Source organism: Anabrus simplex, chromosome 4 (assembly GCF_040414725.1).
Source record: "Anabrus simplex isolate iqAnaSimp1 chromosome 4, ASM4041472v1, whole genome shotgun sequence".
NCBI classification, from domain to species: Eukaryota; Metazoa; Arthropoda; class Insecta; order Orthoptera; family Tettigoniidae; genus Anabrus; species Anabrus simplex.
Genome location: NC_090268.1, coordinates 365,007,994 through 365,020,164, shown reverse-complemented (window position 1 = coordinate 365,020,164; position 12,171 = coordinate 365,007,994). Strand labels below are relative to the sequence as shown.

Below are 12,171 nucleotides of genomic sequence, written 5' to 3'. Positions count from 1 at the left end.
TCCATGTCGTACGATGTCGGCATGAAAAGAATCTCTGGTGACACCTTTACTCTTTACGTGACAAAATTAACTAGAACTCGCCCATAGATTGCCGAGGTTCTTTCACATGTCCAGAAATCTACACGCCGAAGTCTCGTGGACTTGATCAGTTAGCCACGACTCGATCCTGCGAACTTGGCCATAGGAGACGAACGCCTAATCAGCTGCGTTATTCAGTCGAGTTTTTCAGCGCAGTTTTACAGAATACAAACACCAACATGTCTCTTTATCATCAATCAATCATCATTGATGTGGGACTGTTCCTCAGATGGTATATTCTGTATCATTTGTTTACCTCGTCTCTCTTAAATGATTTCAACGTGCTCTTACAATGAAAGCAAACATCAGAAACGTATAAGTAGACACAGGGATATCTAGAAAGGCTTTCTGACTGTAATTTTGCAACTATAATGACCATATCATTCTTCTTTTAAATTTAGCCAATGGCCGTAGCCGTGTTGAAACACCGGATCCCGTGAGATCTCCGAAGTTAAGCAACATTGGGCGTGGTCAGGAGTTGGATGGGTTGCCACGCGCTGTTGGTGGGGGGTAAGGGAATAGAGGAGCGGAAAGGAACTGGCCACCCTACCGCACGTAAACTCCGGCTCAGGAACACCTCTGCGGAGGTTCGGACCTGCCTTCGGGCAGAATAACCCTTACCTTACCTTTTACATTTACTGTTCTTTCAAATCTAAATAAGAGGAAGTTATGGATAAAGTTGACATCTTCACATTTTAAGACGGTTAGGAATACCCTTATTGATCATGGAAAGGTGAATACTGAATTCTGATTGAGGATTATAAATTATCAATAATAATTCATAGAGAATAGGTAATAATTTAAAATATAGGTGTTATTACAAAGTCCGATTAGTTAGTTGAATGGTTAGCGTTGTGTTCTTCGGTTAAGGGGCCCTCGAGTTTGATTTCTGGCCAGACCGGGGATTTTAACGACGTATGGTTAATTTATTTGGCTTGGGGACTGAATATTTGTCTTAACACACATCTCTTCATCTACAGCCAACATAATAATAATAATAATAATAATAATAATAATAATAATAATAATAATAATAATGTTATTGGCTTTACGTCCCACTAACTACTTTTACGGTTTTCGGAGACGCCGAGGTTCCGGAATTTAGTCCTACAGGAGTTCTTTTACGTGCCACTAAATCTACCGACACGAGGCTGACGTATTTGAGCACCTTCAAATACCACCGGACTGAGCTAGGATTGAACATGCCAAGTTGGGGCGTCAGAAGACAGCGCCTCAAACGTCTGAGCCACTCAGCCCGTCACAGCATACCACACAACCATATATGACTGCATTCTTGCAAATAGGATTGTTGATGGGAAGTGCATCCGGCTGTAAAACTAGGCCAAGTCCACACGAAGTGCCGACACCCAGTAAAATGGTAGAACAGCGAAGGAGAAAAGGAAGAATTACGTTAATATAAAGCTCAGCATGGAACATATGAATAGTCATCTGGGTCCAAGACAATGAAAAAACTAAGGCTTTGTGTATTGCTATTAGCAACTGTCTGTAACACTCGGAATGCGAATTTTCAACGTTTTTCTCTTTTTCTTCTTCTTCTTCTTCTTCTTGATGATGATGATGATTTTCCAATTTTAACCAACTATCGCGCAGACAAAATACAACACTGCTCGGTAAATTCATAAGACAATGTTACGTGGCACAGATAAGTTCACATAAGTATCTTGGACCGCTCGTGTCTCAAGTCAATCGTTGGTACCATCGGGCATGGAATGAAACGGACGTCGTATGTTATGCAGTGGTAGATTTGTCTACGGTTGGACATTGTGCTCCAAATCATGAACACTTCGATATGAAGGAAGCTGACTTCTCACCTAGTCCCACTCGGAACGAAATGATTTGCCAAATATGGCTGTGTAAAGATGAGCACAGTTGTACTTCCTCCTAAAAATAACCACCTCCACCAAACATGGCCGTGTCCATATATAATTATTTTAAAATAATACTCAATGATCCATTGCCTTTACCTTCTTCTTCCTGACCTTTTTTCAATTAACCGCAATCGTCATTAGATGCGGATTAATTCTCCTGTAGGTGGGGACGGTGGAATGCATCCACGAAATCCCCTGTCTGTCGTAAGAGGCGACTGAAAGAGGGACCAGTCTCTCAACTTGTCCTCTGTGGGTAGGTATCCCACGGTATCCCTGCCTGTCGTAAGAGACGACTAAAAAGGGCCCCAGGGGCTCTTAACTTGCGAGGGGGTGGGCGATCAGGGGACCCTTAGCTGAGTCCTAGCATTGCTTCCCCTTCCTTTTGCCAGGCTCCTCACTTTCACCTATTCTACCTTTCTTGGTCAACTCTTGTTCTTTTCCGACCCCGACGGTATTAGGTTTGCGAAGCCCTTCTTGGCACTTGTTTTTCTTTCGTCGAGAGCTTCATTTTTGGAAATGTTGAACCCCTTCCATTTTTTTTCTTCTGATTAGTGTTAATAGAGGATGGTTGCCCAGTTGTACTTCCTCTTAAAACAGTGATCACTACCATCACCACTCTCTCAACTTGGGAGCGTGTGCTGGCGACCACTGGTCTCCTAGCTGAATCTGACATTGGTTCCGCTTATTAGTCCCGCCCTCCTCGCTTGGACCTCCCTGACATCACTTATCCGAACCCGATGGTATTATGTTTGCGAAGCCTAGGGATCTTTCATTGTTATGCCCTGTTTGGCTTTTCCCTTTCTTTCGCCGATACCTTCATTCTTCGGAGGTTCGGACCTCTTCTTTTTCTTTCCCTCGGATTACTGTTAAGAGAGGATGGTTGCCTATTTGTACTTCCTCTGAAAACAATCACCGCCACCAGATATGAACCAAGCCCAGTTTTATGGCCGAATACCTTTTCTGACGCCACCCAGACGGTATGTAGAGGAATGTATTCACTTCTGCGTGCTTCTGTAGTACTTGGTATTGTAATGTGTTTTATGTAAATGAAGATGTGTATTAAGACGAGCACAAACGCAAGCCCCAGAGCCATACGTTAAAATCCCTGACCCGACCAGGAATAGAACCCGAGGCCCTCTGTACCGAAAGTCACTACGATGATCATTCAGCCAAGGAGCCAGACTGCCTTTTAACTTCTTAGCTACATTTAATCCCGTACCTCACATATCGTATTTCGAGAATGAATAAATAAATAAATAAATCAGTTTCTCTGTTTAATGGATATCTTTGCGTTATAGGCTAAATGTCAATCACGTTCATACCTTCCTACTCAGTATGATTGCTTCCAGATTCCTCAGATTCCTCCTGGAAACTAACGATCTGACTTTGATAAAACGTAATGTGAACTACCGTAAAGCGTTCACAAGTGAAACAGGAGACAAAGTTACTTCGCGAGAAAATGAGCTAAGGCTCATCTGTGATTCAAAACCCGACAGAGGTATCTCATTGTGCGTTAAGTTTCTAAGAAGACTGGAAGTGAAAGAAAGCTGTTATGGCAGATACACGCCTGGTATAAGACGTGACTGATTGCCTTCGGCATTCCTACCGTGCATGGTATGACGTAATGGTTATCGGAGGAAGCGCGTCAGAGGATCTGCTTCCCAAGACAATGAATCGACCGTGAGTTACGGGCGCGCAGCTGTTAGCTTGCATCCGGAAGATTGTGCGTTCGAACCCCACTGTTCGTAGCCCTGAAGATGGTTTTCCGTGGTTTCCCATTTTAACACCAGGCAAATGCTGGGGCTGTACCTAAAATTCAGGCCACGGTCGCTTCCTTCCCACTCCTAGGCTTTCCCTCTCCCATCGTCACCATAAGACTTATCTGTGTCGGTGCGACGTAAAGCAAATTGTCATAATAATAGTCGATGAATCGTCCAACATGTTTGTGTTATTCACTCAACACGTGCTGCAATGGATAATGTACACTGTGCATGTGTTTAAGAAACGTGTACCACATGTGAATTACACGTTTCTACCTCATATAGCTTTTTAACTAGGCTATGCGTTTTTAGGATGGAGTCACTCGTAGTTTATTGCCGAATGTATACTAATAATAATGGCGTGCGGCCTCGTGAGAGGATGGTGGAGGTCTTTCGAGTTGACTCCCTGTAGGCGACCTGCGCCTCTGTGAGACGACACAAACACCCAGCTCCGAGCTAGGAGAATTAACCAATTAAAGTTAAAATCCTCGACTCGGCCGGGTTTCGAATCCGGGGCCACTTGGACCAAAGGCCAGCATGCTAATTATTTAGCCATGGAGCTGGGCACCGAATACACTACGTATATACTGTACTTTATCCATGAGACTCCATTTTTATGGGGAGGTCGCAGAATATAAGCCCCGATTACACAGGCCTACACTATCAAAAGGCTCAGTTCAATAAACGCCATCAACAAGGCTAGACAGTATTCAGGGAAACTACTAGCCTCGAGTGAAGAGAAGGCCCGTAGTGAGGTCTAGTGGTAAAGGCCGTCGTTCGAGTGTAAAATATTTACCAGATCTCTTCGCGAGTGAAACCGCTAATGCTCATCTATGATTGAAAATCCGATAGAGGTCTCCCATTTTAAGTTTCCCAGAAGACTGGTACTCATTTTTGATGTAGGGTGGGTGAACCTCAGCGCCATGTGCCTCTCGAGTAGTGGCAATCTCGATTCTAAATACATTTGTGTCTGATTTCATCACGCAGATTTTACTTGGTTATTATTACTCAATACTCCAGATGCCAAATCTCGGTATCATTTTAATGTATCGCGTTTTCATAACCAGCTTACAGTTAAAATGGACGTGTATCGTATGTCCAGAACAGGTGTTCCGTAATCTTTCTAATGTAGCTTTATGTCGCGTGGTCACTTCCCACGACCTTCGCTAGACCGATATCTGCAACCGAATCCCCAACAATGCTGACACTAGTGTATCATATTTCTAATTCGCCTGTATTTCGGTAAGAACAGGAAATTAATTTGTCTATGGCATTATTTTAACTCTGTTACTTAGAAATCAACTGTCTCGTAATCTTCCAGTTAAATCTCGTTTTGGTAATACCGTGCGGTCACTTTTTGCTAGACCACTCCATCACTCCGACAGCTGCAGCCGCCAACAAAATCGATTCTAATATATCGTATTTCTAACTCGCCTGTGTTCCGCGACATTATTTTAACTTAGTTTCGTACAAAGAAATCGTATTTTACGAGATTTAATAGGCCTACGTATAACACCGAAATACCTATAAACGGGTCACGTACAAATGAGGTTTAGTTACCATGTTTTAAGTTATAGTTTGCCGGGAACTACAATAATTTACGGAGAACAGAATTACGCAGAACAGAGTTTCGTATTCACCAGTCTCAACTGCATTTCGGCTTCCTTGTGGGCAGTCAGACCCACGTCATTCCGGGCGAGACGAATACACCTTACACTTTCGCCTTGGCAGTCTCTGTTTACCACACACATTTAATAACGATCAAAATTTTGGACCAAGCTGACTACAGAAATGAACCTAATAAATATTTGTATATATACCTGGCGGGCAAAATAAAACTGGCCCGAAAAATTATTTGCGATAGGACTGACCCTTGTTAATGAACATCGTAGAAGATGCTGGAAGTGACCTCGTGTGAAGAAATGAAAAGTCCTGACTCCACTCCACTCAAAAACCTCCGGCAGAACTTTTTCGTGGTTTTTTTTTTCAAGTTGCTTTATAACGCACCGACACAGATAGGTCTTATGGCGACGATGGGACAGGAAAGGGCTAGGAGTGCGAAGGAAGCGGTCGTGGCCTTAATTAAAGTCTATAGCCCCAGCATTTGTCCGGTGTGAAAATGGGAAACCACGGAAAACCATCTTCAGGGCTGCCGACAGTGGGGTTCGAACCCACTATCTCCCGAACACTGGATACTTAAGCGACTGCAGCTATGGAGCTCGGTCCAGCAGAACTAAACACGCGAAGGTTCTCTGGACGCTTTAACGCATGCACAACAGTACATTTTTAAGAGTACAGGCACAGGTCATTTTTTTATAATGTTTCAACACGATGATCTCTTAATTCCCACTTGGACAGATAAACGGCGTTTAGATTTCGTCGGATTCGTTCCAAGTTTTCCTCCACTCGAGCAATGTTTTCTGGTGTTTGAATTCTTTTTTTTTTTATGCTACAGAACCCGTTTCACACCATTTAGCCACTAAGTTTTGCAATGCAGATTTTGCTGGAGGGTTTGCCAAAACACTTACAGTCATAAACTCGTGCGCAAACAGTTCCGCACAGGTTTTCAACGAATCGTGCTTAGCATAACACTCGACAATGAACAAGCGCTATTTTATCGTGAGCACCATTTTGTGTTGCAGTCAACTGGTCTCGAAACACGCCTGCTCCGCTCACTCACGTGTAATGACACAGCGACGTACTCTGAAGAAGCGCACGCGCAGACATGTGACAGCAATCGATGGTGCATCGAAATCACGGTTTCCAGCATTTCCTGCGATGGGCAGCTCTCCTGTTCATTAACAAGGGCCAATTCCGCGTCAGACTTATATTTTCCTGGCCATTTTTATTTTGCCCACTCTGTATATGTCGTTAGTTAATCGAGAAATTGTCCGGCTTCATGGCTAGATAGTTAGGGTGCTGGCCTTTGGTCACAGGGGTCCCGGGTTTGATTCCCGGCAGGGCCGAGAATTTTAACCAGAATTGGTTAATTCCCCTGCCATGGGGAATGGGTGTATGTGTCGTCTTCATCATTTCATCCTAATCACGACGCGCAGGTCGCCTACGGACGTCAAATCAAAAGACCTGCACCTAGCGAGCCGGTGGACCAAGCTGACTACAGAAATGAACCTAATAAATATTTGTATATATACCTGGCGGGCAAACATCCCGCCACGAAAAGCCATGCGCCATTTTTAAAAATCGAGATATTGCCTGGAATTGATGGGACATCAGTAGATAGAGGATATCATTGTATAGAAATGTTCAAGGAAAGCACAGGAAAACGTATCAGAGAAATAAGAATGAAATCAGTCTTGGGGAAATAAAAATGATCCTCAAAGATTTTCATGAGGCCTTTTAACCATTGTAATCATTTATAAAACTTATGTGTTTCAGTGTACTTAGACTACCGGTATGTAAGGATAATCATCTATAATCAATAACAAAATTACAAGTTACAAACCTTGAAGTTACAGGCTACTTTCATAAGAAAATAATGGCATTGTATTTAGAGCAATTATTCTGTATAATTATATTATTTATTTTTTAAAACATCTAGTAATCTTTACGTTTTATATCTTTACTATATATATTTTTTTCTATATAAATCAGATAAAGAAAATACCGAGCTCGATAGCTGCAGTCGTTTAAGTGCGGCCAGTATCCAGTATTCGGGAGATAGTAGGTTCGAACCCCACTGTCGGCAGCCCTGAAAATGGTTTTCCGTGGTTTCCCATTTTCACACCAGGCAAATGCTGGGGCTATTCCTTAATTAAGGCCACGGCCGCTTCCTTCCCACTCCTAGCCCTTTCATGTCCCATCGTCGCCGTAAGACCTATCTGTGTCGGTGCGACGTAAAACAACTAGCAAAAAAATCAGATAAAATAATCTGGAAATTCATCTCTTCTATCATCATCATCATCATCATCATCATCATCATCATCATTATTTTCAAAGGGCGGATTTTAATGACCTGAAAATCTTCGAAATATGTAAGCAAATATGACCCAAAAATCTTCTTTATATGTCCAAAAAAATGAAAAAAATATGAACTCACTTTATAATTAATTTAGGCCTATAAATGAACATTTTTCAGTTTTGTTTGTTACATTCAGTTTCTATTAATCACAAAGACATTTTCTATCTTCATTCTGTACCTGGAGAAACACCGCTCGACGTCACACGATGTTATGGGGGCAAATGTCCGACTCGTTGGCTGAATGGTCAGCGTACTGGCCTTCGGTTCAGAGGGCCTCGGATTCGATTTCCGGCCGGGTCGGGGATTTTAACCTTCATTGGTTAATTCCAATGGCTCGGGGGCTGGGTGTTTGTGCTGTCCCCAACATCCCTGCAACTCACACATAACACTATCCTTCACCACAATAACACGCAGTTACCTACACATGGCAGGTGCCGCCCACCCTCTTCGGAGGGTTTGCCTTACAAGGGCTGCACTCCTTCGGAGAAAACTGCTGCTGAAAATCCCCAAATGTATGATGTCCACAAAGAATATCAATTATCTTTCAAAGCATTTGAGAACACTCTTTGCAGTTTTTCAGATTTTTTTCAGCCACTTAACCTTTCCCTTTTTTTAAATCACACTCAATGTTCTTCACAATATCCAACGTGATGTCACTTATTGGAAGCCCCACAGTTTCAAGACGAGTGATTGCTTTTGTTATCACACCGAAATTCGACGATATGAACGCCAAATTTCCGACCAAGCAGGCAGAAGTAAACAAATTTTGCATAATCCTGACAGAGGATGAATCGCAAGGATCAAATTCCTGAACAACCGCCTTGAAGGAATCATACTTGCTGCAGTAATATTGAACAGCGTCGAGCCAAGTTCTCCAACGAGTAAGGACAGGCTGAGGTGGAAGAGGCAGAGCAGGAGCAGTTTCTTTCAACTTTTGAACTCGAAGGGGAGCCTTGCCATTTTCTTGCCATTTGCAGTTGACTTATCTACTTCAGTGTAGTTGATCTGAACCTCTTCGGCCACTCTATGCAAAGCATGGGTAAGGCACGTTAGGTGGACAATTTTCGGATAAAGTAGATTTAGTCCTTAAGCAGACCCTACACGGTCAGTAATACTGATCAGTAATACTGAGTCAATAACACTGACAGTACGCATCAATATTGTAGCGACCTTACACGATCATTATTACTGTCAATATTTTGGTCAGTACCAGTGCACTAGCTTACCATTGCGGCATTCTCACTTTACAAATAAAGTCAATAACCGTCACTACGGAATGAGATTTATAACATGCAATTGCGGTATTCTATCAAAATGGATCGTAAAAGACGGGCATTTTGTAGCTATCATATTAGTACTGCACGAAACGCAGTTTTAAACGTAAACGATGGGTTAAAGATTGGCTTAGGAAAAGAGAAAAGTATTCTCATATGAAGTGTTGAGGGGAAACACAATATACCGAAGCAGAAGATTATCAGAACTATCTCCGAATGCGTGAAGGTACTTTTTCGAAATTACTACGAATGGTAGAGCCTTTTGTAATAAGGCAAAATACAAACATGCGGTGCTGTTTATCGGTGGCAGAGTGATTAGCGGTGACAGTGAGGTATCTTACAACTGGTATAAATTTTGAAGATTTAAAGTTTTCTGCTATAATGTCACCAGTTTCCATCAGTACAGCAGTTGTGGAAACATGTAAAGTATTGTGTTAAGTACGTTTATTCTGGCAGCGTTTCATATAGCTCGATAAACTTTTGCAATAGGCCTACTTAACGGTTCCACAAGCACCTCTACTTGGCCTTGGTGAGAAACGCATTTGTCGTCCACCGCTGCTCCGTTGATACTGACAGAAATAATGACAAGCGCACTCACACGGTCAGTATAACTGTCAGTATCCCCACCACTCTACAGTACTGACGCTCGCAGATCAGGAAATCCGGACCTGCTTCAGTACTGGCCTTCATTCCATCATTCCAGTCCACACGCGATCAGTATTACTGTCAATATTTTTCGGTACTGACAGTATTACTGACCGTGTAGGGTCTGCTTATTAGGCTGCTTTCTTCATGTACGAGGCGGCATCAGTTACAATAAGTAGTATGTTGTTTCTTTTTATCCCATCTGGCCACAGTAACTTCATAGCATCATCAAACAGCACTGCAATGGAAGAATGATTTACTTTCTTTAAAACCTCACACGTCAGGAGAAACACATTACCGGGCTTGTCATCTTTCAGAATGGCAGTAATTACGTTAGCTACGTACCTCTCATTTGCGTCAGTTGTTTCGTCCAAAGAAACCCATATCTTGTGGTTGAGAACTTCAGATCTTATCTTCTTTAAAACATCTTCATAGAGACTCGAGATATAAAATTTTCTCGAAGTTGGTTAATTGGGAGTAGGTTGACTGATATACTTCTCTAAGAAGGGCCTGAAGCTGGTATTGTTCAGTTTTTCAAGAGAATATCTGAAGTACTCATCATCCTGCAGAGATCCTTACAGAATTCCGATCTGTTGTCTGACGGAGCAATAGCTGCAAATGAGGCCCTTTCAAAAAGCAAACGCTGCCTATTCTCTCCCCCGGAAGATTTTATTAAGCACTTCTGATGTTTAGTTGTATCGCAGTGTTGATGAACATGAAAACGTTTCTGAGCGCATACCTTCACTTCACACAGTTTACAATATAAAATAACACCATCACGATTAAAATTCTGCTCTCCAAATTCCTTAACAAATTGCCTTAATTCCACACTCTCTGAACACTTCGATTTAGGCATGTTGAAACTACACTGAAGAAGTGGCCTCAAAAGAACAAGCCAGACAGTCCTCTATTTTCTAGGAAACAGAAATACCAGTTCATTAGCTACGTATGCATCCCAGAATGCCTTTCTCCTGAGTATTGCCAATCACTTCGTGCTCCTCATTAGGTAAATGTATGAAGATTCCTTGTTCATAATTCCAGTTACCTCCTACCTCCCCATTCCCGCATACAGAGTAATATTCAGTCCACAAATAGACTCCCTGACTATTACAGCAAGATTCCCTCGCTGAGTAGCTTGGCATACAAATTCACTCAATTTGGAAATCCTTAGAATATGACATGAAATGACTTTATTGTGTATCAAGTAGAAATATGACCAATATCTTAAAATTTGTCGAAAATATGACTTTTCGATAAAAAATATGGCATGTAATTAAAATCCGCCCTTTAATTATTATTATTATTATTATTTTAATTTATGCAAAACAACTGGTAAGAGTACGAACCTGTCCCTTTCTCAACAGCTTGTGAAAGTAATTTGAATTTAATTTACTGCTTACAGATGGGGCTGCAAAGAATTCCTACATCTCGAGGATCGCGTAACGCATGAAATCAGTTGTCAGTTTACCCTCTTGGGTTGTCCATGGCAACGAGATTGCGGGTGGCAAGGCGATGCGGAAAGCGTGGTCGTCCACCTTAAGAAGAAACACAACATCACAGTATTGCCTGCAAGTGGTATTACCATCGAGATCTCGCATTTTCGTTCTAAAATGATAGCCAGTGATCAGAAGGTGCGGAAGTATACTGTACCGCTCTCATGTTTTGCCTCCGTGTTCGTATGCAAAGTTTCCTTGTGCCAGCGGAAATTGCGGATAACGTTCACGAGGATATCAGATGGGACAGATATCGCTAAATTTGGGGCATGGCTGCAAGTGACAAGTTCTTTCCGTACGTTGAGGGGTATCATGCCTATATCTTCGCAAAGCACCCGCACCAAAGCTCTAGACGTGTCCTGTGAGAGTCTAGTCTCGCCGTGGAAGAAGACTGATGAAACTGTCGTAGTGGATATTACAATACGACCGATCACGTGACCCAGGTATTTTTTCAGCCTACTGAAAGTTGTGATGAGTTCATTAATTTATCCACGTATGTTGTTGTTGTTATCTGTTTATTAAATAAATATTTAAAAACATGAATTGTCAAGTTATTCAAACTGTGAAATTATAGCTACATGTCACATATTTAACCCATTTATTTATAGCGACGAGTATACGGTGGTGTAACGCCACAAACTTCCCCGAAAAATAAAAAATCCACCGAATGTATTGTTGAATGGATTTAAAAATTGTTTTACAATTCGTAAGCAGAGGGATTATCAGGTAGTTACATTTTGTTGCAGTTATGTTATTATTATTATTATTATTATTATTATTATTATTATTATTATATTGAGTTTAGTACAGACAACTCTCACAACACGAGCAACACACTTCCTCACAAAATATTGTAAAACAAGTCGGTTTGACAACCTATGTAGATGATTATAAACAACTGTTAGTAGTAGATAACTCTATCATAATTTCAAGAATTACCCACGGCGTTTTATCTGTTACGGTTTCTTCAACGGAACGAACAATATCGAAAATAGAACGTATAAAGAACTATCTAAGGAATGGTATGGTCCAATACAGACGCAGTGAACTCAG

The 12,171-nt window shown here is 41.7% G+C and overlaps 1 protein-coding gene across 1 annotated transcript in view; it reads left to right on the top strand.

Moving 5' to 3' along the window:
- LOC136872732 (uncharacterized) overlaps positions 1–11,651 on the top strand; it is a 57,195-nt gene extending 45,544 nt beyond the window's left edge. The window contains exon 4 of the mRNA XM_067146558.2: positions 11,028–11,651. Within this exon, the coding sequence (XP_067002659.2) occupies positions 11,028–11,556 (529 nt within the window). The 3' untranslated portion in view covers positions 11,557–11,651. The remainder of the gene's footprint in view (positions 1–11,027) is intronic.
- The last annotated feature ends 520 nt before the right edge of the window (positions 11,652–12,171 follow it).